General features: G+C 52.2%; 6 protein-coding genes across 6 annotated transcripts; 3 read left to right on the plus strand and 3 right to left on the minus strand.

Annotated features, from left to right (window-relative positions):
* Nucleotides 1-3,995: 3,995 nt before the first annotated feature.
* On the minus strand, nt 3,996-6,103 carry CORC01_08863 (xanthan lyase; the record flags this gene model as incomplete). The annotated part of the gene is made up of 6 exons (XM_022620493.1): nt 3,996-4,183; nt 4,258-4,633; nt 4,716-5,282; nt 5,334-5,423; nt 5,504-5,762; nt 5,838-6,103. The coding sequence occupies 6 exons, from the start codon at nt 6,101-6,103 to the stop codon at nt 3,996-3,998; spliced, it is 1,746 nt and encodes a 581-aa protein (XP_022473027.1).
* Nucleotides 6,104-9,219: 3,116 nt separating this feature from the next.
* On the plus strand, nt 9,220-9,453 carry CORC01_08864 (uncharacterized protein; the record flags this gene model as incomplete). The annotated part of the gene is made up of 1 exon (XM_022620494.1): nt 9,220-9,453. One exon carries the CDS (start codon nt 9,220-9,222, stop codon nt 9,451-9,453), a length of 234 nt encoding a protein of 77 aa, XP_022473028.1.
* A 399-nt stretch (nt 9,454-9,852) lies between these two features.
* Nucleotides 9,853-11,041, plus strand: CORC01_08865 (alcohol dehydrogenase; the record flags this gene model as incomplete). The annotated part of the gene is made up of 3 exons (XM_022620495.1): nt 9,853-9,998; nt 10,069-10,793; nt 10,860-11,041. 3 exons carry the CDS (start codon nt 9,853-9,855, stop codon nt 11,039-11,041), a joined length of 1,053 nt encoding a protein of 350 aa, XP_022473029.1.
* Nucleotides 11,042-11,484: 443 nt separating this feature from the next.
* Nucleotides 11,485-13,044, plus strand: CORC01_08866 (uncharacterized protein; the record flags this gene model as incomplete). Its single annotated transcript, XM_022620496.1, has 8 exons — nt 11,485-11,607; nt 11,659-11,691; nt 11,760-11,952; nt 12,028-12,188; nt 12,244-12,281; nt 12,353-12,490; nt 12,544-12,963; nt 13,011-13,044. The coding sequence occupies 8 exons, from the start codon at nt 11,485-11,487 to the stop codon at nt 13,042-13,044; spliced, it is 1,140 nt and encodes a 379-aa protein (XP_022473030.1).
* A 1,320-nt stretch (nt 13,045-14,364) lies between these two features.
* On the minus strand, nt 14,365-15,712 carry CORC01_08867 (cytochrome P450 2C3; the record flags this gene model as incomplete). The annotated part of the gene is made up of 5 exons (XM_022620497.1): nt 14,365-14,425; nt 14,509-14,860; nt 14,951-14,970; nt 15,271-15,374; nt 15,590-15,712. The coding sequence occupies 5 exons, from the start codon at nt 15,710-15,712 to the stop codon at nt 14,365-14,367; spliced, it is 660 nt and encodes a 219-aa protein (XP_022473031.1).
* Nucleotides 15,713-19,570: 3,858 nt separating this feature from the next.
* On the minus strand, nt 19,571-21,218 carry CORC01_08868 (uncharacterized protein; the record flags this gene model as incomplete). Its single annotated transcript, XM_022620498.1, has 3 exons — nt 19,571-20,202; nt 20,254-20,891; nt 20,947-21,218. The coding sequence occupies 3 exons, from the start codon at nt 21,216-21,218 to the stop codon at nt 19,571-19,573; spliced, it is 1,542 nt and encodes a 513-aa protein (XP_022473032.1).
* Between the last annotated feature and the right edge of the window lie 3,588 nt (nt 21,219-24,806).

The raw sequence follows: 24,806 nt of genomic DNA on the forward strand, positions 1-24,806 counted from the left end.
TTACCTACCTTACCTTACGCGAGATGTGTTTGTCTAGGCGCCTGCATCACCGAGAGACCGCCCCCGGGAACAAGGTACTAAGAGCACCCGACCGGGGGGGGCAGTGACTTCCTGCGTTGGTGACCTCACTGAATTGGGGAAGGCAGGCGCGGGAGCGTGGCGCTGCACTGCACTGTGTGGGCGCATTGCCGTCATTGCTGACAAAGTACTTTCTGGCGTTGGGGCCAGCAAAAGAGTACTTTTGAATTCGTCCAAAGCTCTCTTGAGGCTGAGTTCAGCCCATCTCTGCTGAGACCACCAGCAAGCTCCGCAGGCATTGCCATGCTCAGATGCCAGGCAACTGCCAGCCCACGAGGTTGCTATTCGTCGGCTCCTGGAGAACTACGGGGACCTGCTTTTTTAAATGGCCCCTGATTGGATGAACTGCTCACAAGGTGGGTCAGCATCAGCAAGCACAGTCCCTGAATATCCCTCCTTCTCATCCTCCCAGAATTGGAAATCTCTATTGTTGGCCACAAAATAGGAAGGAAGGGAAAGCGACAGCCTTTTTTGGGCAGCGGCTGCATCGCCCCACGCGAAAGCAATGACCGACAACCGGGATGTCACCAGCATTGTCTGCACTCTATTGAGGGCAAGTTCATACTCACGGCCTACTTTGCTCATGACCTGCTCATTTTCTTCACGATACTGACCTTGGCTGATAAGTTTCTCCTCCTATCCTCAAGACACCAGCAAAGGCTCAGGAGCCGCTTCCGACCAGAGACTGGCGCCAGCACGCAGCCCAGACGTGGCAACGGACACGACGGCCGTGCACAGCCCCCTCCAGGAAGGCACCGGCTTTCGGCACGGCCACTTCGCAGCTCCCGAAATGCTCAGGTGCGGTGAGATGGATGACTGACATCCACTGCACAGCACAAACCTTGGCCCCATTCCCGTTGCTGTCCTGTCTCTACCTGGGCATGCTCGGAGAACAGAGGGTTGGCCCTCGTCAAACGGTTCGTCTTGCCAACCGTCGATTGGTGTTCGGCCTCTCTCAGCTGCTACAACCACAGCGCTCCCTTTGACACACGTGTGGCTGGCCCACCATCGGCACGCCCAGCCTCTTTCTGACTGGACGCCGTGGCAGGAGGATTACGACGACCTTCACACACCAGTGACACCCTCTGTCACCCTCTGTGCCAACAATTGCACGCGGCCCTCTACGGAAACTCGCCTGTTAACCGTCTTTCAACGCTCTTTCGAGGCCAAGGCCCGGCCTCTGTCTCGCGCATCAGACCAAACCAAGGTTCTGTCTAGACAGGCCATCGAGGGGCCCGTCCGCGCCGCCACCTCATGTCTCCCCACCGTTCCATGCCAATGGTATCTTGGCATCTCTCTTCTCGAAACAGCGCAACCTCCATGGCAACTATGCTGCCACGCCGCTATCCGCCTCGGGCGATTTTGAGTCGCTAGTCTGGCGTAACACAAGCACACAAGCACAATTTTCTTTGACATCAACACCCTCCAAGGCTCGGCCTCTATTGTCGTTAGTCTTGGCTACCGTGGCAAACGAGAGCTGTTGGCTTGCAGTGGCACCTCTTGACTCTTGAGGGGCACAGCGGCTGCAGCTTTCGTCGGGATTTAACCGGGCGATAAAGGAATGAGGCGATCGACCTCTCTTCAAGGGAATAAGCCAGCCTGTCGCCGCGACTCGGTCAAGCCTTCATCCGCCCCTCAAGCCATCGCGCTGTCTCTCGCTAGCGTAGGCGGTTTTCGCCGGCAAGCCAATCGATGACGTTCAAAAATGGAGGAAAAAAGACAAGGCCACTAGCTCTGCCTACGCTATTGCTACCGCGATGCCGTACAGAGGTCTTGGCATCGGTCTTTTATTGATTTCCCAATATGCCTAGTACTTTACACTGCTGGGCCACCGCGTGACTCCCAGCGCAGCCGGAGCCTGATCGTTGACGCTGCAGGGGAGCAGATCTCCCTCGGAATGGAGCCCGCTGTGGAGAAAACAAAGATTCTGATTTTCCCAGCCCCAGTCTGGCTCGCCTGGATCGCTCTGCTGATTCGGCATCGCAAAGCCAAAGCGGGCATCGCTCGACCCAGGGCTCCGAAGTAGACTATCGGCTTCCCCATCTTCACGAAATCATGCTTCTTTCACTCGCGCGGACCCGTTCCGACCTTATGACAGAATCAGGCAAGCTGACTAGCACTGTACGCTTGTCGGGACTCTCGGGCGCCAGGCCCCGGTCAGTTTCTTCCCACTAGCTCTCAGCCCTGAGGCAGAATTGCCAGTAACGAACGACCGGGCGGATAGCTTTTCCAGATCCTTCAAGATTGAGGTTACGCCGTGCAGCTAGCTGAAATCTAATGAAACAGTCAGGCAGACTACAACAGCCTCATCCGTTCCGCTCCCGCGTCTTAACGCACCTCGTCAGTTTCGTTGCGGTAAATTCGCACCATCCTGTCGCTGCCGTCCATCCTAGACCCAAACTGCTTACTCACTAAACGAGTTAGGCCAAGCTGAAAGCACTGTGTTTTATGACATTGTCATTTCTATGGCCAGCTTCACTCCTCGAAATGCTTCTATCAATTCAACAGACCTCAAAGTCTACGCAAGATCCATTACCGGATCCCTGCGCTCGCGGCTGACAGATATTCTGCTTAACCCTATTTGTGACACGGCGCACAGCCTGTCGCAAGCCTTGTACCGTCTCGCATGCTACTTCGTCTCATCCCGATTCGAGTCCTGTTGGTGTAACCGACTTCGCCTTCGCGAGTGCTCCTCGCTTACCTCGAATATGGCGTTTCTTCCTTCCACTCGCGGCCTAAGGCATGGGGCGAATGGGATTATAGTCTTGCACTTGCAATATCCTTTTCCAAAGCTTCGCCTTCGCGAGCCCTTTGCAGAATACTGGAGGAAGTCATGTATCCATCCATTGCATTTCAGTCGAAGTTTCGAGGAAATGAAGTGCGACTAAGGTATCGGCCAAGGCCCCCTCTCTTCCGGCATAATAGGAACCTTCGTCGAGGTCGTTGCAATTCCCTTCACCCACAAACACGCCACCCGGTCTATTGCAACTAAAGCCAGGCTGTCTCGCAAGGGAACCAACCCGGCTCTGGGTCACTTCTCCCGTTCAATTGTTCAGCTGTCTTATAGCCTCCCACTGGATTACCGCGCCGAAGATGCAAATGTGGAAATCTGTGACACAGCCCTAATGTTTACTTGTGGTCCCTACTTCACGCCCAAGACAATGACTTCTGAGATGTGTCGCAACAACCTCGAAAACACGATAACTGAGGCGAACACCAAGTGGCAAGTTCCCAAAGGCGGTTCCCAAAGACGGTTCCCAAAGGCGACTGTGCCTTATCTCCATCTTTCCCTCTCTTCTCTGCTGTCATTTTTGTCATGCTCTCTGCCACCTCGGCATCACCTGCCAGCGTATAGCTGAAGTAGGGAACGTGAAGGCCAGATGCTCATCACTGGCTCGCTGCTTCGGCTCAACACATAACAAGCTCAAAGCCCCAGTCTACAAGGCGTGACTACGACTCTCAGTGCAATTAGTGCTGCTGGGTCGACCAGTGGGCGGCTTTGAAATCGTGATGCGGAGTATGAGCTATACCGAAACCTGGTGTATTATGATGACGCCGTTGCCACAGCTAGCCTACCTCAACACAAGACATACACCAGTAGCGCCTCGCCGAACCGAAACATGGCGAAGTCTGCTACAGATAGCATTCCCAACAGCCTCAACCGCTCAGAAGCCCACAGCGAGAGCCATAGCACCAGACCAGCGGCATCTATTGTTGCTATAACTGCAACTCACAACTCGGCAGCGCTGTTGTGAGAATCTCCGAGACCTTAGACGCCCTTTCGCCATTAATTTTTGATCAACGGCTTACTTCACCAAGAGGGCAACGAGTCTTTTGTAACAACTCGGGCTTCATCAACATTTTGTAGACACTAAGCTGTAGCCTACGCAGACCTTTGAAAACCCGCTTAGATACTTCTACTCAGCACCAAAAGACGGAACACCAACGACAGAAGCATCCACGATAACTCCTTGCCGCACCAACCTATCTCTCAGAAGCTTATAAGGCACATCCTGCACCGCCAGATCTTCCTCGAGCGCTATATCACAAGCATTGGCACACACTTGACCCAAGGCGTAGAAATGGTGCTCCAGCCTCACAGCCCCTACTCAATTCTCAATAATCAGTCTCCCATCATCAAAACAGAAGTTGTCTCATCGGGGAGAATCAATCACGCACCGTAGCCAACATGAGACGAGCTGGGACACGTGGCCGTGATGAAGTTGACAGCTTCCGCACGCTTCGGTACCAAAGCACGATACGCGATGCCAAAAGGCCGCCACCGGTGCCCGTCCTTGAAGATGAAGCCCTCGTTGTGCACCTTGCCGTCCCTGAGGATGCGGCGGACGCTGTGCGTGTCCGTTGGCCAGTACGCCACGGCCACCGGGTCCGACACCTGGGGAGCGCCGTTTTCGGATGCGGTCGCTTCGGTGACGAGGTAGTCCGAGATCATGCGCCGGGCGTCTCGGACGTAGAGTTCGCGAGGGAAGTGCCCGTTATCTGCGAACTCGTCGCGACAGTAGCCGAATTTGGACCATTTTCTACGGTAGTGAATCTTGCCATTCATATTAGCCTTCCCGCCCATTGCATGGCTGCGCTGAAAGGGAAAGGACAGGGATGAGGCTTTCAAAACTCACGGGGACTGCTTCATCTGTGGCAAGGAACCAGAAAAGTCCTTTCGTGAACCGAGCCGTGTCCTCCAAGATTTCCTTCCGCCGCTCCACTGAAGCAACAGGCCACTCGTCATTTCTCCCCAGCAAATCAGTCGAAAGCGCCCCCTCGGACCCAATCAAATCCGTCTTGCCCCCCGGAACCCTCTTCTGCGGAGTGTACATCTCGCCCCCGGCCCCGATAAAACGGCGATGCAGCTCATAATGCGCCGGATCGTATCCCGCGGGTTTTGTAAAGGGCACCCTGTTATCTGCGTCGTCGGTCAGTGGCACGCGGTAGGAATAGGCTTGTAAATGCGAATCGCCGTCTCCCGGGGTGCCAAAGGCTTCGTCGGATATGCCGTACAGAAGACCGCTGGAGGGGTTGCCTGGGAGTACGTAAGGGTCTAGATTGACGTTGATTTGGCAGTAGAGCGTCTTGTTGCGGATGCCTGCTAGGAGTTCGGAGTAGTTTGACGCGGATTCGCGGCCGAGGGTCCAGGAGATTGAGGAGGCGGATAGGAGGTCGCCTTCGTAGGAGGCTTCGACGAAGATCTGGCCCCGGTGTTAGGTCACATCACGAGGGAGAGGTGATGGACTGGGTACCTTTCCAGTGACTGTTTGGCCGCTTTCGAGGCGGATCGCTTTTATTCTGCTTCCATCCTTTTCGACGGCATCGTGCTCTTTGAGTCGAGACTGATTGTGAAATATGTCAGTGGATTTCCAACATTCTCGAAGTTTTCTCTCCCCACCCCCCCCCCCTTGAGAGCACTTACTTTGATGATGTGTATGGATGAATACTCCACGAGCCACTCCTTGATGACCTTCTCAGCGACTTTTGCTTCAAACCGCCAAACATTAGGGTCTTTAAGCTTCTTCTCAACGACCTCATTCAACCGGTCCAGGCGACCATAGTGCGCGCTGATCCTCTGGTGCAGTTCGAGGTTGAGACCGCCCAGCGTGGTACTGTTCTGGAACTCGGCTTGGTTGTCAATGTCGGTTGCGCCGAGACCGTTTACCTGGATACCGCCTAGTCTTCTCGTCAGTTGGATCTTGAACTGCAACGAGAATCTCATTCGTTTGCCAAGTTCATGGGTAGGGTTAAATCACGGAGCGTCGTGTGTGGTGGAGGACGGGAAGCCAGGAGTACCGATGTGCTCTTGGGGAGAGACGAGTGCCACGAGGCGCCCCAGTCGAGCGGCTTGGATAGCCGCTGCCACGGCGCCGGAGGTTGAGCCGTATATTACGATGTCAAAGTCCTCCATTGGTGAGATGGCCAGGTCAAATCGGATGTCTGTGTTCGGCGCAATCCTTTGCGGATCTGTTGACCAATTATCCCATTGCTTCGAGCAGGGGAATTCCTTGGTCACGCGCATCTTTGCGTTCCTGGGCTGATACTCAATTCGCTTCTGGCCAAGACCGTTGTTTCCGACGTCACTGCAGTTCGGCTTACCTCGTTTTCCCAGGCGGAGCCGTCTCCAGTCGACCCCGCATTGCGGAGGAGGGGCCGGATGTCGGTGCGGTGGGGCCCACGGATTTCTTTCACGCGTTCGAGAGACCAGTCTCAATCCGGCAGAGGAGCTTGCTACATAGTAGATATCCTAGTCCCCTGATTGTCGCATTACGTCGGAGGCACCATTTTTGATCATTACCGTTTCCAAGTTTCTAAATATCTGTAAGAGTATTGGAAAAACTTACTCTAATTACAGCCCTCTTCAGTCCTTAGGCGCCGCGACAGCGAGCTAAGGGTACTCACTCGGCCGCAACAGTAATGCCCTCAAGGTCGGGATTGAATATTTTCGTCAAGAAACCTTATGCCATGTGTGACACTGCGTGTGGCGCGGCCTTTCTGAACCTTTGTGGTTGGTATTGCGCTGGACTACGGTGTAACCAACGTGCCGTAAATGTCCTCATCGACGAGCCGTAGCAGGCAATAAACCCGACATTAGGACTTTGTTTTAGAAAAGCTTCATGTTAACAGATGAGTATAAAGACCTTGTTTGTAGCTGGATATCGAGCCCATTCTGTTCAAGCTTCCCCTTCCTTCTCATCCTCTTCTTCTGCCTATGTTTATTCAGGAAACAATAGCTCTGATCAAGATCATAAGATACACACTACAATACCACCTACGAGCCCACTGAAACCCACAAGCAGAGGTTGATCCCTAGATGATCTCGCCCTTGTGCTGAGCCTACATCACATCCCCAAGCCGGCATATTACCTGGCTCTGAGGCCGATGGAAAGTTCCAATGTATTATGTTCGGAGTTTGGGTAATATGTGAGATTGGACCTCTCCCTGGATCTCAGGGCTGAGTAGTAGGCCGGTTTGGGGAAGTGCTACAGACCTGTTTCAAGGGCTGAGGCACGGTTTTCGACAACCACTTGAGGGTTTAAACCTCTTGACATGCTGCAGAAAACTGGCAGGATGGGGACGAAGTCTTTGTGCGATTTGTTCTACTTCAGGTGTAGCCTAGTATCTTTTGCTTACGATACATGCAGATCTAAATGTTATCATGAGGTCGGGTTCTAGTTGCTCGAAATCAGACAATCTACTCGGTACCGGAAATATAAATCTCGCACCAGGAGACATTGATCAGTCAAAATTACAGAGGACGGGATTATTCCGAAGCTGGTACCTACATTGTTGGAAGCAGCGCGACGTTGACACAGGCGGCATTGATTTTGAAAAGCATATCAAGAATCTTGGGACGCAGCCTTTTCGCGCGATTGTTGCTTATCTGAGCCCCTGGCTGCGTGACATGAATGGTCCCAGCGTTCACCTCCTGGTCATTTATATGGAGAGAGCCGGATATTCCGACACTGGATTCGGATAGAGAGGGGATCAATGGGTACTTATCCGAGTCAGTGAAAGCGACACATCATCATGACTTACAGGCTATACAATGTAGCCTACTCTTCCATCTTCAGGTATCGGCGTGCCGTATATGGGGGGCCTCTAAACTTGCGCACCCCCCTTTTCCCTGGACCCACCTCCACGAACTCGTCCGTGATAAAATTAGTTTTGCGCGGTATCCGTGGAGAAGTAGCCAAAGACAAGTCGCAACAGTCGTCCAACGCCATCTCCCGTTTCGTTTCCAAGAGGAACTTGGATACCTAACGCTTCCTTGCTATAAGGGTTCCAAGGCAAGCCTATCATCAGCGTAGAAACTCGTCAAACTCGGATTTGCGTTAGCCTGTGCGCCCGTTGTCCTACCAAGTATTTGACCATTACGATCTTTCTCTCAGAATCTTAACCTCAGAAAGTGCGGGAGATTAGCGCGTCTTAGGTACTGAAAATAGCTTAACGCGAATCCGAGTTTGATGAGTCTCTACGGTGTACAGTCATTGCATTGTATCTGGACATTCTAGAGCAGAACATGCAAGACAAGACCAGAGAGGGGAGTCTATCCTTGCAAGAGCCCCGATTGGATGCGGGGGGATCAGGAGAAAACTTTATTCCATAGTGTTCATGGATCATAAAACCCGTCGTATCATTTCCCAGCGCACCGAAATACAGGCCATGTTCCATTGTTGGCTTGCAAGGTAATCATCGCTATTGGCGTGCTATTTTCAATTGTTCCATGGCAGTTTCACACCCCCGCAAGGGGTCAATGGCGCATGTCTCTCGTCTTGAACTATAAAGAAGATAGATCTGTATCAAGTTTGTCTCTATTGAAAGGTGTTAAGAGCACAGCCTTGGTTTGCTCAATGTGGCGGTGTCTTCTGTGTTGACAATCTAAGCTGAAGAGAAGAGTTTTCTATGCGGGGCTCTGCTGAGAAAAAGGTAGAGAAAAGACGAGTATAGTGCGGTGAACTGTGGCCGGCGTAGCCCATAACAAAGGTATTCTAAACTTCTTGGAAGCATTACAGTGTAACAAAGAAGACATGTCAGTAACTATCAGTAGTAATTGTGATCCTATTTGTGGCTTATGAAATCAATTGAATGCCTCGAATGACACTCATGCCCAGAAGACCTTGCAAGCATTGCTAAACACGATTAATGCGCTATGTTATTACAGGAAAAACCAACTTTGTTCAAGCGAATCTCGTGTCAAACGGTTCATCTTTAAATAGGACCAGTAGGCATTGGCTGGGTTATGTGGGAGCCCCGTTCAGAAATTCCAACTGCATCGAATTCCTTTACCGCTTGGTGCTTCGGGTCGTGGAATAATCATCTTACATGGATTAATTGATCAACCTTCTCCGTCACATCACAAATAACGATCTACCTCTGCGAGTCAGGCGTATGATGGCCCTAGGCGTACTTCAAACTTCACACCCACTCTCCGTCTCATAGGCCGCTTACCAATTGATACTCAGCCTGAATTAAGTGCCGGGGTTAAAAAACAAGGAAGGATTTATAAGTTGCTAGCAGCCCTGCAGTATTTCGCATTGTTGTAGCACTGCATTCAAACATTGCATTCCCACCTCCAGTCTCTCGTTTCAAGATCTCAAGAACCCCCAATCCAGGATTCCCCCGAAACTATCAAAGATGCAGTTCTTCACCATCGTCGCTCTCCTGGCGCCTCTGGCTCTGACAGAGACGACCTGGTTACTTACGGGCACGTGCCTGAGCGACAACACTTGCGGGATCGACAGCATAAACCACTCCAACACTACAGATCTCTGCAACAACACGACTGGACGTTTCAATGGCAAGGGTAACGAAGGAAAGACGAGCTGCACCCCTGCCAATACCCCGTGCAGTTACGTCTGGACTTGCTAGGCATTTACAACCATTCGCATGTAGGTATGTGAGCAGCGTGTTGCGAAAAGAAAGACTTGCAGCTGATGTTTTGCTTGCGTAGGTTATGGAGTTTTGGAGCGGAATTGATCGTGTAGTTTCTATAATTAAACATCCACGGCATGAGATTGATTAAGGTACAACGCAGGGATATTGATAGACGGAATAACCGGGACCGAAGGAGCCGGTTGTGGCCCGTGATGTGGTCCAAAATTCCCGTTTCTTTGACTGCCGTGTGCATTCCCGGCGCGGGGTATACCCCACGATTTTCGAATGAACAAACTGCGTTGGACGTACAATCACTAGATATCCCAACTTTCACTTGACACATACCCAAGGTGCCTACCTTAGTTTATCATCATATTATCTTGCCCAAAAAAAATGAGTTCTGATATTCCTAGTCTGCAGCGAGCAGTTGTTATCGAGAACCCTGGTCCTGATGCTAGGGTTATTGTACGTGAAGACGTTCCAGTCGGAACTCCCGGACCGTACGAAGTTCTCGTTCAACTTGAATTCACCGGAGTCTGGTACGTTGCCAAGAGGCAATCGCCTCTCATTCCAACGTTTACCTTCCTAACATCGTGGGCATCTTCTTAGCGGGTCAGAAGTTCGAGCTCTGCGAGGTTTGGGTGTCTACGATCCAGTTATAGGCCATGAAGGCGTCGGCAGAGTCGTGAAATTGGGCGAACACGTCTCAGAGTCATTCTTTCGGAAGAAAGTCGGAGTCAAGTGGCTTTACAGAGCCTGCGGCGAGTGTTCCGTATGTGTGCGCGGGTTCCCCAACAACTGCCCCAAGCAATTGAATACCGGCAAGCATCGCCCTGGGACCCTGCAGCGATACGTCGTCGCAGACTCGAGGTACCTGACCCTGATCCCAGAGGGTTTGGGCGAGGCGGAAGCGGGGCCCTTGCTCTGTGCGGGTCTCACGATGATGGGCGCGCTTTCGATGCTGGATAATGACTTGTCTCGCGGTGATTGGGTTGTGATCCAAGGAGCGGGAGGAGGGCTCGGCCATCTTGGAGTGCAGATCGCTTCCAAAATGAAGGGGCTCCGTGTCATCGCGGTAGACACGGGAGGTGAGAAGAGGAAGTGGTTCGAGAAGGATGCCGTTGAATTCATCGACTACGCGACTGATGACATGGAACAGTCGGTGAAGAATTTGACTGGGGAGGGTGCCCATGCTGTGATCGTTGTTCCTGGTTCAGAAGACGCCTACCGAGTTGCGCCCAAGCTTTTGAGGCCAATGGGAACGATCGTCTGCGTTGGGCTACCTCGGAATGATTTCGAGTTGCCGATCTCAGTTGCTCAGTGTGCCCTGAAAGGTACGTTGTCTTGCTTTAATGTTTGATATTGTTTGAAGATGTGGTAGGCTGACAGATTTGCACTAGCTCTGACAATCAAGGGTGCCATGGTAGGAACAGAAGAGCAAATGACTGAATTGCTTCAGGCGGCTGAGAAGGGAACGATTCGAGCTTCTATAGAACTCTTCTCCTTTGAGCACGTCTCTGAGATTATGTCTCAGCTAGAAAAAGGAGAGGTATTTGGAAGGGCTGTGGTTAGCTGCCTTTAAAGATACGTACCACCCGTACTTACTCTAGACCATTATAACGTGTCGCCGTAAAAAAAGAAGAATATGATTTAGTAAATTATGCAATTGTTTACGCAAATCATCTAGAAGCTTTTAGGGGTTACGACACGCAACATGAGCATAGCACTGACCAGCTTCCATCTCAAGTAAATGCAGCTTTACCTTGGTGCACCACTTTTGCCGTGCCCGATGAGATTCACAGCTATTGGTCATTTCAATATTGGTTGGTTGTACAATGTTGGCCTTCCAGATACGGAAATGGTCCCGCAGAAATCGTCCCAACTGTGCTTGCACGCCGCAGACATGCACGACTATCACGCGCCAAAAGAGGGGTAAAATATGACAGACCAAGTTTTACAGAAGTATATATAATATGTGGTGCGGAAAGAGAGAACTTTAACATTTACTTTTGTATCCACATCATCATGTCTCAGGCTCAGGACGCGGTGAGGGCGGCACCGTCTCCGTCCAAATCCTCTCCGAACTCTTCCCCTAATTCACCCCCACCCAATGGCGACGACAATATTGGCACGATTGTTCCTGATGAGGTCCGGATACCAAAAAGTTACCCTAAGAGAGTCTCTCGCTAATAATCCCAGATCAACGATGATGGCGAATCGGAGGTTGGACCCGTAAGTGTGTCACCGAACTGCTACTACAGCTTGCTTTGTGGGCAATGTATTAACATCGAACAATGGAGAGCGTGGCCTCCTCAAGTACGAGTGTGAATAGTTCCATCTTAGATTATCGGATCGAGAATGGACGGACATATCACAAGTATAAAGATGGCAGTGAGCAGCACGCTGCGAAAATGGACCTCATTGTGATCCGCAGCTCACTTATTCGCACAGAATATGCTATACCTAACGATGAACGGGAGCTTGACCGACTTGGTACGGATTGAGGACCGATTCAATTCATAGGATCGTGAAGTGTTTTGTTGGACTAACTCAAGCCTGCCAACACAGATTTGACGCACAACATGTTTCTCTTAACCTTTGAGAACAAACTCGGAACTGCGCCACCAAACACCAACACTCAAGTCTCGGCTGTTCACCGAGTTCTTGATATTGGCACGGGGACCGGCATCTGGGCAATTGACTTTGGCGATGAACACCCGGAAGCTGAGGTAAGGTCGAATAAAACCTCTTTCACATGAGTCGAGGATGCTAATAAAAGTTCAGGTTCTTGGTGTCGACTTATCTGCAGCATGGCCCAGCTAGTGTGTTTCTTTTATTTCTCCATTTTCGGCTCCTCATGATACTTTGTTTGATGGCGATTGACCACCTGCAGTACTCCTCCCAACGTTCGCTTCGAGATTGACGACATTGAGGATACTTGGACCTACTCTAAGCCATTCGACTACATCCATAGTAGAGTCATGACATCCTCAATTAAGAACTGGGAAGACTATATACGGACTTGCTTTGAGTAAGTCAATCTCTTCTTAAAGCTTGACTAGATGTGATGAATAATATTAGTAGCAACCTCAACCCTGGTGGATATATCGAACTGAACGAGATTGATGCCTGCCCACAGTCCGACGACGGCACTCTGAAGGAAGACTCTGCCATCCTGAAGTCTGTTCGCATGCTCGAAGAGGCTGCCAAACTGTTCGATCGTCCTTACCACAATGCACAGGCCCTCAAGGAGATCCTGACGAACATTGGTTTTGAGGACGTGACTGTCCAAAGATACAAGTGGCCAACGAATCCCTGGGCCAAAGATGCACGGCACAAGGAGCTCGGTGCTTGGTGCCATGAAAACTTGGTGGTTGGTTGGGAGGGCTTCTGCATGGCTCCTTTTACCCGGGCCTTGAATTGGTCTAGGGAGGAGGTCCTGATTCTCCTGATGCAGGTGCGCAAGGAGTTCAGCGATAGAAGTATCCACGCGTACTTCCCAGTGTGAGTCAAAATATCTCCTGTTTCAGAGGCTTCACTAATATCAACAGTCATTCAATCTATGCCAGAAAGCCAGCCAATTAAGCTTCTGGTTGAATGTGGCGAATTTTGGCAGACTTACCTGGGCCGTTCATCACAGTGAAGTTGCTTGATTGATGGAAACTCTTCTTGAAGGGAGGCCAAATTGCGGAGTCTATTATCGCGGCACCAATTGTATGTAAGCCATCTAAGAGAGGAGTCTCCCCTGCTACTCACGTAAGGGAGACTGAAGGTTCTGGCAGCAGAGGGCGATGTCTATTCAAAGCAGATTCTACGCTTGAACAATTCGACTTAACACTTCTCAGGCACCCCATCGAAGCTTCTCCTATGTCTTCTTCCGCTTCTCCAGTCCAACGAAATGTGTTTCCGCTTTAGCAAAAACAGTCCCATGCGCATCGGTGATGTTTGCCTCAACCAAGAACTTCCTGGGCCCTTCCGTCCGCTTCAAGATCGCCGTACAAGCCATCGTCAACATCGTTGACACTGGCTGTATGTACGTGACGTCCCAGGTCTGCGTGAACCTGCGACGGTACCGGCATGACACTAGCAACTTGTTGATGAACCCGATTGCACCTATGCACATGTCAAATATAGCCGCGACAGCGCGGCCGTGGCGCTATTTCTTCTTCAGCGTGCTCAGATCGTGACCGAGGGTCAAAAGCACCGGACCTTGGTCATCTAGATTTCTTTGAGGGATCGGCCGTCGGGAAATCATCTATCGGCGTCCGGTGATGGCGCCGGCATATGAAAGCAGCCGATGAAGAACGGCACCGTGGCCGCGTTGAAGACCTTTACGCCTCAGAACTCAAAGGTGATGCGGTTGTCCGGGTCGAATTGGCGGCCGATGAGCAGTCTGGCGATGATGCCTGGCTCTGAAAGGACTTTAGCGCACCATGGGATTCCTTGAAGTGCGCGATCTGATGTCCCCGAGGTTCTGGCATGGTGAGTGAGTGGAACCAATGCTTCAGATGAAGTTCAAAGTGATGAGTCAAATTGCAGTACCAACGTGGTGCAGTAACGGCGATTACTGTTCTTTAGGGACTTTTATCTTGAATTCTGACGTCTGACAGGGTCGGGACAATTTCTAAACAGGACAGCTCTCATGCACATGGGGAATGAGTAGAAAGAAACTGCAGGGATTCAAGCAGGTAAAATTGACCGAAATGCTGCAATAAGGCGAGTAGTATTCTGATCGAAATCATCCATGAATAAGGCAGATACCAGTGAATTGAGCTAGCCCATAGATTAAGGATATCAAGTTCCAGAGGTTTGACCACGGGACAGACAAGCTAGAGGTGGTGGGAACGGAATGAAACTCCATATCTAAGCAGGATAGTGCCTTCTCATATAGGAATCAATGGCTTCTCAACTAACGCCGTCATCCTCGGCGGCCTTCAAAACCTTTACCGCCTCAGGAAATCGAGATCTGTTAGTACACTCAAACGGAACCGGGCGTCTGGGATCAGAGTCAGTGACAACGCAACAAGCATCCGTCCGGGGGTATCTTACACGATGACACCGTTGTAGACACACCCATAGATGTCTATAGGGACACCAAGCGCATTGTATCTTACTTCCGGCTTAGTTTTGATCGTCCAGAGTCCCGTCGCCATGGTGATGAAGAGGTCCTCGTTCTCAATCTGGCGGCCGTAGTCAAATGTGACGTGTACTTGATCTTTCGTCTCCGCAGGCAGCGTCTTGAGTTGGCCAGTCGTTTGATCAAGATACCTCGCCGGGTTGAAGTGATGGGTATCCAGGCCGTATATGTCCGGGTCCCGGTCCATGGCCCAGACATTGGGGATAGGCATCGAGCCCTTGGGGATCTTGGGGATGAAGTGACCCTCGTACCAAATGTCCTTCACTAAGAGCTAGACGATTAAGAGCTATGTGCACAAGGTTGTGACATATCTCGGAGCTCTGGTGCGGGAGACCTCTTGGATCGACGAGCTACCATCGAAGCCCGTCCTTGACCTGGTGAAGTTCCAATCATGAAGAATTCCATTGCTTCTTATATTTAAGATCGCCCATCCATCAGCAATTTAGCATGGCTTGAATGTAGGGAAGCTTCAAATAGTGATCGACAAACTTCGGGACCGCCTCGCGTTCCACAACACGATCCAGCTTCTCCTGAGCACGCTACTGAACCTCGGGGTACAAGACCAAGGCCAGCATCCACCAATCTAGGACGCCAGTGATAGACTTTGACCCAGCGCTACACTTCTTTCAAACATGGTTCCTCAAAGTGGTGGTATGCACTTTGGACGGACTCACGTAACGCTCGCTGCGAGCCAGTTGATTCCTGTGTTGGACATGTTGGAACAGTTCTGGTTCCCACCGAAGCTCTTGACAAGGCAGTTACCGCCATCAACACCCCTCTATACATCGATTCAGCCAATGTCAGTAGCGAATGGGAATTCCAAAGTGCAATACTCTCCCGGCGGGCTTCGTCAAACCAATTCCCAAAAAAATGGCAGAATCCGCAGCGAACGAATCTTCCCACCCGCCCCTTCCAAGGCGCGAATCGAAATCATCATCAAGATTGTAGACGTAGAAACACCAGTTCTAATCCCAAGACGTACCTAGACAGTACGCGTCTCAACCAGGGAAGCACCAGGCTCAAATGAGCACCAGGCAGCGCAGCCTTGGTCAACCTCGCGACGAAGTCCTCGAGCCAAACCAGCTTCAGATCGCTCGTCGACGCGAGCGGCGGCATCCCATACACCAGATCTTTTTGAGGTTTCTTGCCACTCTTTCTCAGCGATACCCCTCTGTTCAGCTGTGAAGGCGCAAAGAGTTTGTAAAAGGATGATGCTAAGTTTCTTCATAGTGCCTAGCGTTAGTTGACAAATAAATGGCTTCGCGGCTTTAGGAAACGAGAAGGATCGGGTATAGTTAAGTTTCTCACCCATTCTCACCACCCTCATCGTTTTCAGTTCTCTTCCTCTGTAGTGTGCCATTGATCGATTCCGAATCTCGGTTTGCCCATGGCGATTGCCGTTTTTGCTTGGCGATTTCGGTGCAGAGTCCTATCTAGGTTCACGGGGTCCAGATCTGGCTGTTGATCTGATCAGCCTGACAAGTCAGCAATCCCTACATTCGAATCACAAAGGTACGAGCATGGCGCCTATATAGTAATGTGGATGAAGTTCAGCATTGCATGGTGTTCAGACATGGAGGCGCAGCGATGAGCTCGGGGAGCAAAAAGCCCACGCCCAGCACCAGCCCAACTGAGGCACCCACAGCCTTATATCGAAACCGGTGTCTTCAGCTTACGAGCTCTTGTGCGGTATTTACTTTGGTTTCTGAAAGGTTCTCTGCAAGGAGAGGAAACAAACGTCACTTTGCGGAAAGGAGATCTGGTTCTCAGGCTTCCATGGGTACCGCCCGAGTGAGACTCCTGCTCTATTCGGGGCCTCGTGGGCCAAGGCGCCCACAAAATACCGAATCATTACTGTGAAAAACAGGGCTTCAAACCCCTCATAGCCTCCCATAGCTCTCAAAATCGAGTGACGCCCATTTCTCTACAAAAGTCGCAAGAAGCCGCTATATACGCAGTACAGATGAGGTAGGGAGACTGTGACCCTTCGCCTGTATGCCACCGGTCCGCGTACCCTTTTGCCCGTACCTCGGTGACCGAATTCACACTCGTGGCTGATCACGGCACGCGTGTGACTAACTTGCTTAAAAAATGGTGCACAAGTGGCCGAGTACCATGGCCCGCCCCGGCTTCCGGACTAGCGAAACTCCACTTCACAGCCGGAGCGGGGACGGATCACCTCCGGTCGGATCCGAAGGGGGCTTCCCGACCCCGACCTTGCGAACTCTGGCGGCAGTCCCGAGAACCCGTAACCTACTCGAGCATCCGTACGTCTACGTGTTCGTTTGGGGTGTGCGCTGACAACGGACATCCGCCCGACGAGGATGGGAATCCTACCCCATCCCCGACGAGAATCAAGCCAGCGGCGCCGCGCACTTGCAAGCCATGCCGGATAGACGCGTTACACGCCGATTAGCAAAACGTATTCAAACCGTATCCCCAACGTAATAGAGCCATGAAACGGGGGAAATCGAGTATAAAGAAACAAAAACGGTCAAAGGAAAAATACTTTTCCCATGGCAAAAAAAGGAGAAAGAAAACAAGACAAGTCAAACACGAAAAAAACCCAAAAGGCCCAAATAAGGCTGTCGTCCACTGCCCCCCACCACCGTCCCAGAAAAACTCAAAATATTCCGCCCTACATTTCTTTAGACTTCAGCCCTGCCGTCTCTCCGAAAAAATCAATCTCTTCCTGCCAAGAGAGTGTGTACCCCAAAAAGGAATGCAAGGCGGGAGAAGGGCAAGCAACGGGCAAAGGGCAATGGGGGGAAAACAAGAAAGAAAAAAGAAAAAAAAAAAAGGCCAAGATGCCAGTTCGCGTCGCCTCAACGCCGGAGCCTCCCGAACCTTCACCTTCATCTCGGGACTTTTCCGCTTGCTTCAAAAAAAAATCAGGCGAAACTCCCATTATCAGTCTTTCTTGGCCAAATTTTTGTCTCTTCACATGGGAAGATTTTTAAGAAAGGAACTCGGGACGAAAACACGCGGCTACGGGCTGGCGAAGTAATACATGACTTTTTTTTTTGGGCAGGGCTGTCACGTTTCTCCACGGGAAGGACAAACACGGACTGTTGATCTTTTGCGCTCCCCGGCAAGGTTTGGTACCTGCATTATCCAAGGGGGAAAAAAAAACTCATGATAAGATGCAGCTGTGGGCCAGAATGAGGGAACTGGAAGAAAGAAAAGGACCCAAAGTTGAGTCATGGAAACCAAAACTCTGCTCAATGGTAGAGATACAAGACATTCGTCGAAGACGCTATGGGCGTTATAAAAGAGGGTGGGTGGGGAGGAGGTTGCCTTCTTATCGTGCACTTGCCACCACATTACCACCTTCATACAGCACAGATTTGCAGAAGAAGGGAAAAAAGCAACTCAAATATCGTAGATTCTTCAGAGCCAAAGTCAGAGGTCCAAAAAGCCAAATATGGGTATTACGGCCTCGGCGGAAAGGCGGGAAGGGGGGTGGTGGGGGGAGGAGGAGGAGGAGGAGAATGAAGAAGAGTCACGGAAATAGACCTTTAACCTTAGCGTCCGCCGAGCTTGCCAATTCGTCTACATCAAGAGCATCCATCATGCGCGTGCGAATAGGTTCAAAGTATCCGTAAGGCAGATTTAAGCGTCAATTAATTTTTTTCGCTCTCCCTTCCGAAACATTAAAAAGGTTCTCCTAATTAACTTGCCCCAGAAACCCCCCCATAAAAAAAAGAAGAAAAAAAGGACTCAACCACCACCCCCCACGGGTACTCACAACACCGAAAAGGTGCCATGCCACGTGCGTACCTACCAATATGACCCAATCTCGACTTGTAACGTCACGACCAGGCTCTAATGCAATTCCCTGTAAATCCAACTCTGTCTGCTATCTGGTACCCGCAAGCCCGCAAAAACGGCCCCCCACCCTCCGTCGCAGCATCCCTCCCAACCGTCCCAACTCCGGCAGCAAAGAAGGGAAGATGAAACGCGTCTCAACTGCTCACCCTATTCCCCCTTCCCTCCACTCTCTCAAGACCTGCCAAGTCGAACAGCAGTCTCCAACACACATACAATGCCACGCTCAAGCTTAGTCATAAACAAAACCCTCCCACCAAAGCGGCCGAGTCTTTCCAAACAAGCAGGCCCCAAACGCCAGCCAAGTTACCCCCCGGCGCATGACACGGCCCCCGGCCGAGACACATCCCACCCCCTCCCCCCATATCCTCGCGACACGCAGATCAGACGCCGCAGCTCAGACTGCTACTCGGCACCACACCTCTTCACTTCACCGGCACCAACATCGGAGAGGAGACTTTCGGCGCACACTTGCCGGTATACCTCCTGCCACCCCGACTTTCGATGAGATGAATGGGGTAACATCGTGCTTTGTCATCTGTTTTAACTCATCTCGCTAGGAGACCACGTCACGACATGTGAAATCAACGACAACTGGGAACCACGCAAAAATAATCCATGATAACTGTGTGCACTCTCTGCTGGAATCGTGTCTTCCATGTCTTTCCAAGCCATGCCGCGTATCCTGTCAACGGAAAAAAAGCATCTCCCTCTAATGTACAGAAAGGTCGGATCGTGAGAATTGTGTCATGATGATGAGATGTGTGTGTGGTGGGAACACAAGGGGAAACATTAGAACAATAATATAGAGGGGGAGGAGTTTGCGAGTGTCGTCGTTGACGTAGGTGTCTGTGTGTGGTATCGAAGCACGGGGGGAGTGCTGGTTTTCGTCAAACAAAAAGAAAAAAACCATCCCACGCCAACCTGCTCATCTAGTAATCTTCTGCAAGTCCATGTAGAATATAACAGCCCAAGAAACTAAAACCTGAAAACACCAGAACACGTCTTGGCGACCCGGGTGAACCAAAAAAGATTGAGAGACTTGTCGTTGTGTGTCAAAGGGCCCGCTTGTCGTGAAGCGCGAGCGAGCATATCCCAATAATCCCCCGGTTGCTGTTGTTCTTCTAATTTTGGGAAAAGCATCGATTAAGAGAGCTCCTGGATGCAGGTCTGCACCTGGGCATCACAGTCGGCCGTGGTAGCCCCGTTCAACTTGCCACCATTGAAAGCATTGAAACAGGCATTCCGTTGAACATCGCAAGCACGCTGCGCCGCATTGGCCTTTGAAACGAACGAGTTCCCGTTGACAGAGAATGGTCGGCTGCTATCGCCAGAGTCCGAGACCGCCGGGGCCGCGATTCCGCCGATAGCGTTGGACGTCGCGCCTCCCTTGCCAGATCCAGAAGAGTTCCCATTGCCGTTCTGTCCGGATCCATTGGTGTTGCCGTTCTTGGAAGCGCCGCCACCTTGGGTTGTTGTCGCTGCCGCCGGGTCTACTGCGGGAGTCGCCGTCTCGTTCTTCGAATTACTGGCGGCGTCCCCTTCCTGACCGGAGCTGTTAGCATTGGGAGTTCCCTGCGCACTTCCGGTCTGGGATTGTGATGTGGTCTGTCCGGGGGGTGCGCTTCCAGGGAATTGGGGAAATTGGCCAGGGAACTGGGTGTTCGGAAATCCTTGAGGGGTGTTCTGAGGTGTTGCTTGAGCATTACCTTGACCAGCGCCGGCACCTTTTTTGCTGCCGTTCTGCTTATTTCCCTGGGCAGCGCCCGCATTGTTGTCTTGATTTCTGTCAGCACCCACTCAAGCGGAAGCTCTCCCGATGGACTTACTCTGCTGGCCTCCGTTGTTGCCCCCTTTGTTGGCGGCATTACCACCATTGTTGGCGTTGTTAGCGCCACCGCCACCGTTGGCACCGCCGTTGGCAGTAACGGTGAATTTGTTGCAGTCATCCTGGCCACCACGCTGAGCGACGGGCATCAGGACGGGCTGGTGGTTCGAGGCGCTAGACATGGTGCAGAGGCGGTAGACTCCAGCGGGGAGACCTCCGGTGACAGTGGCCTTCAGGGTGCCTTTGCCATTGCCGTTATCATTGATACCCTTGAAAAAGGCAAACTTCGTCGGATCCAAAGGCGAGCTGGGCGTCAGGGTGTTGCCCATATCCTGAATGGTGACGTGAACGTGACCAACAATGATACCTTCAGCGCTGAGGTCCTGGGGAGCGGAGTAATAGGTGGACTGAGCATCAGTGAAGGAGCCCGCTTGCAGGTTTTGGATATTGAGCTGAACGTCGAAGTCCTTGTTGGCCTGGATGTTGCCGTTGTGAGGGGGGTTGGTGATAACCGTAGAGACCATCTTGGTCTGGGCGGGGATCTTGCCCATTGGGATACCATTGCAGGAACCTCCAGTCTTCTGTTCACCATCGGTGAGGGTAGAGCCGGAGCAGACATTGATGAAGTTGGCATTGTCGCTTCAAAGCCCGGTTAGCGTATCTCAGAGTGGTCGGCGGGGTCGTCTATACTCACGTTTTCGAGTTGGCCTGTTGCGCGCTGGGCTTTCCGGGCTGCTGCGAACCCTTCTGCACCGCGTTCGCCTGCAAGCACAGGGCTCCGTTCTGACCATTGTTCGCATTTCCGTTGCTTGCGTTTCCGCCAGTTTTTGCGGTTGCACGGTTGCCAGCACGCTGTTGACGCTTAGCGAGGGCGGCGCTCAGAGGCGAGGAGTCGAGAAAGGTGACGGAGGCCTCGGCGACCACGGCCAGGCCCACTAGGGCGGTGATAAGCTTCTGAATCTGCATCGTGTCTCTTTGATCGTTGCTGAATCCAAGGGTGTTTGTCGACCGAGTCGCTGTCAATAATATTCTAGAACTTTGTTCGAAATAGCTGGTTCCAGACCGAGAAGCGAATAAGAGTAGAGTGGAAAAGGAACGGTCACAGACACCTGAATACGTAGCAAGATGAAAAGAAATGAATGAATGAATGTGATGACACACTCCGGGCGTGAGGCAACAGGGTGAATAGAAATATATGTAAAGGGTGAAGGGTGAAAAGAGTGATTGAGACTGAGCGCTGCTGCGGTATAAGAAGGGAGAGGGGAGGAAGAGATGCGATGAATGCCAAGCTTTCAGGTCTTATATGTGCAGGGCTGCGGTTGCAGGCTGGTGCCGGTTCGACCAAGGGGTCGTATGGACGTAGACAGGTTCCATGGCGGCTTGGGAAGAGGAATCGTCTCCATGAGTCCAAAACGCGGCGCAGGGGAGACGGGAGAGGAGGAGGACAAGACAAGGGCTGACAGAAGCAGCAGTCTGCAGAATACCTAGCACCTAGACGGCTCAAACTGTTGGCCGGGGGTGTGAGTACATGGATGCTGCTTAGCATCTGATCCCCGTGCGTGCGGGCAATGGCAGGCCCGCAGTGGATGACGAACGGGGGTGTGGGAAAAGGTGATGGGGGGTGTGCTCTCTGTGCAGGTCTCCGTGTAGGGACAAATTCGCTGCGGGAGACTAGGAAGCATCTGTCTGATGAGATGGTATGCGACGGCTAGTTTGGCAAGGGAAGACGCCTGCGACCCCGACGAAGAGGCACGGAGGGTGAGGGGGATCGGGAGGTTGAGTGAGAGACGGGAGACTAGAGATCTGAGCTTGCTGCAGGGGTTCGTCGAGGTGGGCATGCATGGGGCGGGAATGGCGAGCTTGATGTGGTTCAGAGGCGTGGTAGGTGTCCAATGGCAGGAGTGCCTGCCATTATTGGTAGGGATTGAAGATGCGAGGCAGGAAAAGGTTGACGGCGGTGGTGGTTGCTGTCAGGAACCAGGAATCCCCCGTCTGGTGGTTGGCTTGTCCCGTCGCGAGGTCTGACGCGGCTCCTGTCGTCGCAGAATGGGGTCATGGAGTCCCCATATGGTCCCGCCGCGGCTTAGCGAGCCAATGACGGCGCGCTGTATCCGGCACATCAGGCAAATGGCGTTTCGCCCGAGGCGTCGATGAAGCGAAGCGAGACATTGGACGACATTTTCGTCCTTTGCCTTCTCCTAAGCGCGGTACCTCGTCACCGTACTCGCTCAACGTTTCTTTACCGTGTACCTTTACTAAGTAAGGTCCAACCGTCAACGATCGCTCGCTCGTTGTCTGTCTGAGCGAAGCCCTCTCCGTCCCAATCTCTCTGGAGCATTCTGTCCAAGTCCAGCTTGCACTTATCAGCTGGCAGGCGGTGCTGGCCTGTGTCTAACGGGTCATCCGTTGGGACAATCGTTACAGCGTATCTCCGTTTTCTTGCAGACCAAGGACTGTGTACGAGCTGCATCCCCGTCGAGACGAATGGCACGCTGGGAATGGAATTGGATTTGGCTCATGAGCCATGAGTCGTCATCGGTTTAGCCCCTCATGCTAAGCTCTTTGAGAATCGGCCATGATTTGCCTCAGTGCCTCTGGACGCTGGCTTTCCTGAGGCCCGGGTTATCGCCAAGCCTGGCCACGCAGAAGGGCTGCTGAAAGCGCGCACACCCGCCAGAGACGCAACGTCCACATCGTCACGTTCGCGACAGGGTTTTCTGATTGACGTTACCGCTTGATGATCCCCGAGCCACGCTGTATTTCTTTTCCGTGGTGCTTCTGTGGGAACGGGTACCCGCGACACGAGAACGGTCTCAAGCTCGGCCGGGAGAAAGCGGCAATGGGGATGATTGGCATCGGACCGTTTAGACGGGTGACACATGCTGTGCTAGTGCGACGGCCGGCCAGCTGCACCAGAAGGTTAACATCAACCGTTGGTTTTGGCGGTTCTATCGGTTCGCATTAGGATGGAAGCGCCCGTCTAACCCTGGTAGGCGAGCTGCAACGCATCAACTCCACTGCATTTCGTTCCACCTCAAAGCCTGCCCGTATGGAATCCATCCTGCAGATAAGGGCGGGAATTGTGCCGTGTGCCTCATCTGCACCGCGAACGAATGCCTCGTACCGCTTGGCCGGAGGTGCACGGAGGCTTTGGGCGGAAGTGCGGCAAAGCCTGGAAGTTATCTTGTTGCCGTTTTGCAGAGAATGGAAGAAGCAAACGAGGAACAGCTCGCATCCGTTTCTGGTCAGAATATGGAGTTGGCGAAGCGAGCAAGTTAGCAACGAAGCTCAGCGGGCGCGCAGCAACGATGGTATCAAACATCTAATAAACTTAATCTGTTATTCGGCAAGTTCGGATGACGGCAAGGCCCCTTGGAACGACCAATTACGGTACCGTGGGCTGTCGGTTTGAGAAAAGAGGGCGAGCAGTGAGGGGCTCCAGGGGTGAGAGGACTTTTCGATGTGGTTGGAGCGTCGAGGATGATCTTCCTCCCGTCAAAAGTTGAGTGCCAAGGAACCCCATGATGATGATGATGAAGGAGGAGGAGTGCAGGGCGAAGAAGGCGAGCGAAGGAAGGTGCACCGTCTCCTTCCTACCGCTGCCTCACCTTATCAAACGGAGGTACGTGCCTTATCTCCATCGCTCCTGGGTGGGATTGGGGAATTGAGTAGGTATCTACTCGCACTTGCACCTCCCACGTCCCAGCAGGAGTGCCAAGCGCCGTTTACACTCGGTACCTGCAGCGGCCCAAGACCCGTGGAGATCCCTGGCTCCACTTTGATCGCCGAAAGAGGAAAGGTTGGTTAACTCATCCTCTCTTGCTTTTAAGGTTGTCATTAATTACCTAGTATCCCGCCAGAAGCCCGCCCCACCACCACAGCCCTGGAAGACCGGGAGGCGCAAGGTGGAGGGGGGTCCCTTGCCAACGGTCCTGATTCCCCCCGAGTCTTCCCCTCCCTTCTTCTTCTCCCATGCCATTGCCCCGTTTCCTCGGACATCTGCCACCTGCCACCTGCCACCTCAACGACGATGCCGACGACCAAACCCCGGTGCCCACCTCTGCCCCCCTCCCCTTGCCCTTCGGACGATCGGCTTGTCCTGCGAGAGCCATCCGAGCAAAAGGTCAATCTGAACTTGCTCTTCACCCAACCCCAGGGCGCCAGATGCTTATCCATGGGATGACCGTGTCGATCTTCAGCTCGTCTGCTACTTTCTATCGTCAACCCAAGTCGTCGAGTTGAGAATTTTTCTTTCTGAGCTGGGTGTTGTCGGACATTTTGCAAACGGCGATGAGTCTAATGCTACCTTATTGATCGTCCCCACCTAATACTGCCCTACGACGTTTGCTGGATGACGGATTCGCCATTGGCACCACTGGAAACACATGCTCGGTCTTGCATCCGCGATTCTGAGCACATATACCACGTCGTGGATAACTGCGCTGGCTCTGTCGATGGGAACGGCCTGCCTTGTCGCCGATTTGCACTCGGATGCGGAGCCACGCACTACATGATGATGCCCTCGCGGCCTCGCCTGCGCCTGGCAACAAACGG

The sequence above is a fragment of the Colletotrichum orchidophilum genome, assembly GCF_001831195.1.
Source record: "Colletotrichum orchidophilum strain IMI 309357 chromosome Unknown Scaffold_77.1, whole genome shotgun sequence".
In the NCBI taxonomy this organism is placed as follows: Eukaryota; Fungi; Ascomycota; class Sordariomycetes; order Glomerellales; family Glomerellaceae; genus Colletotrichum; species Colletotrichum orchidophilum.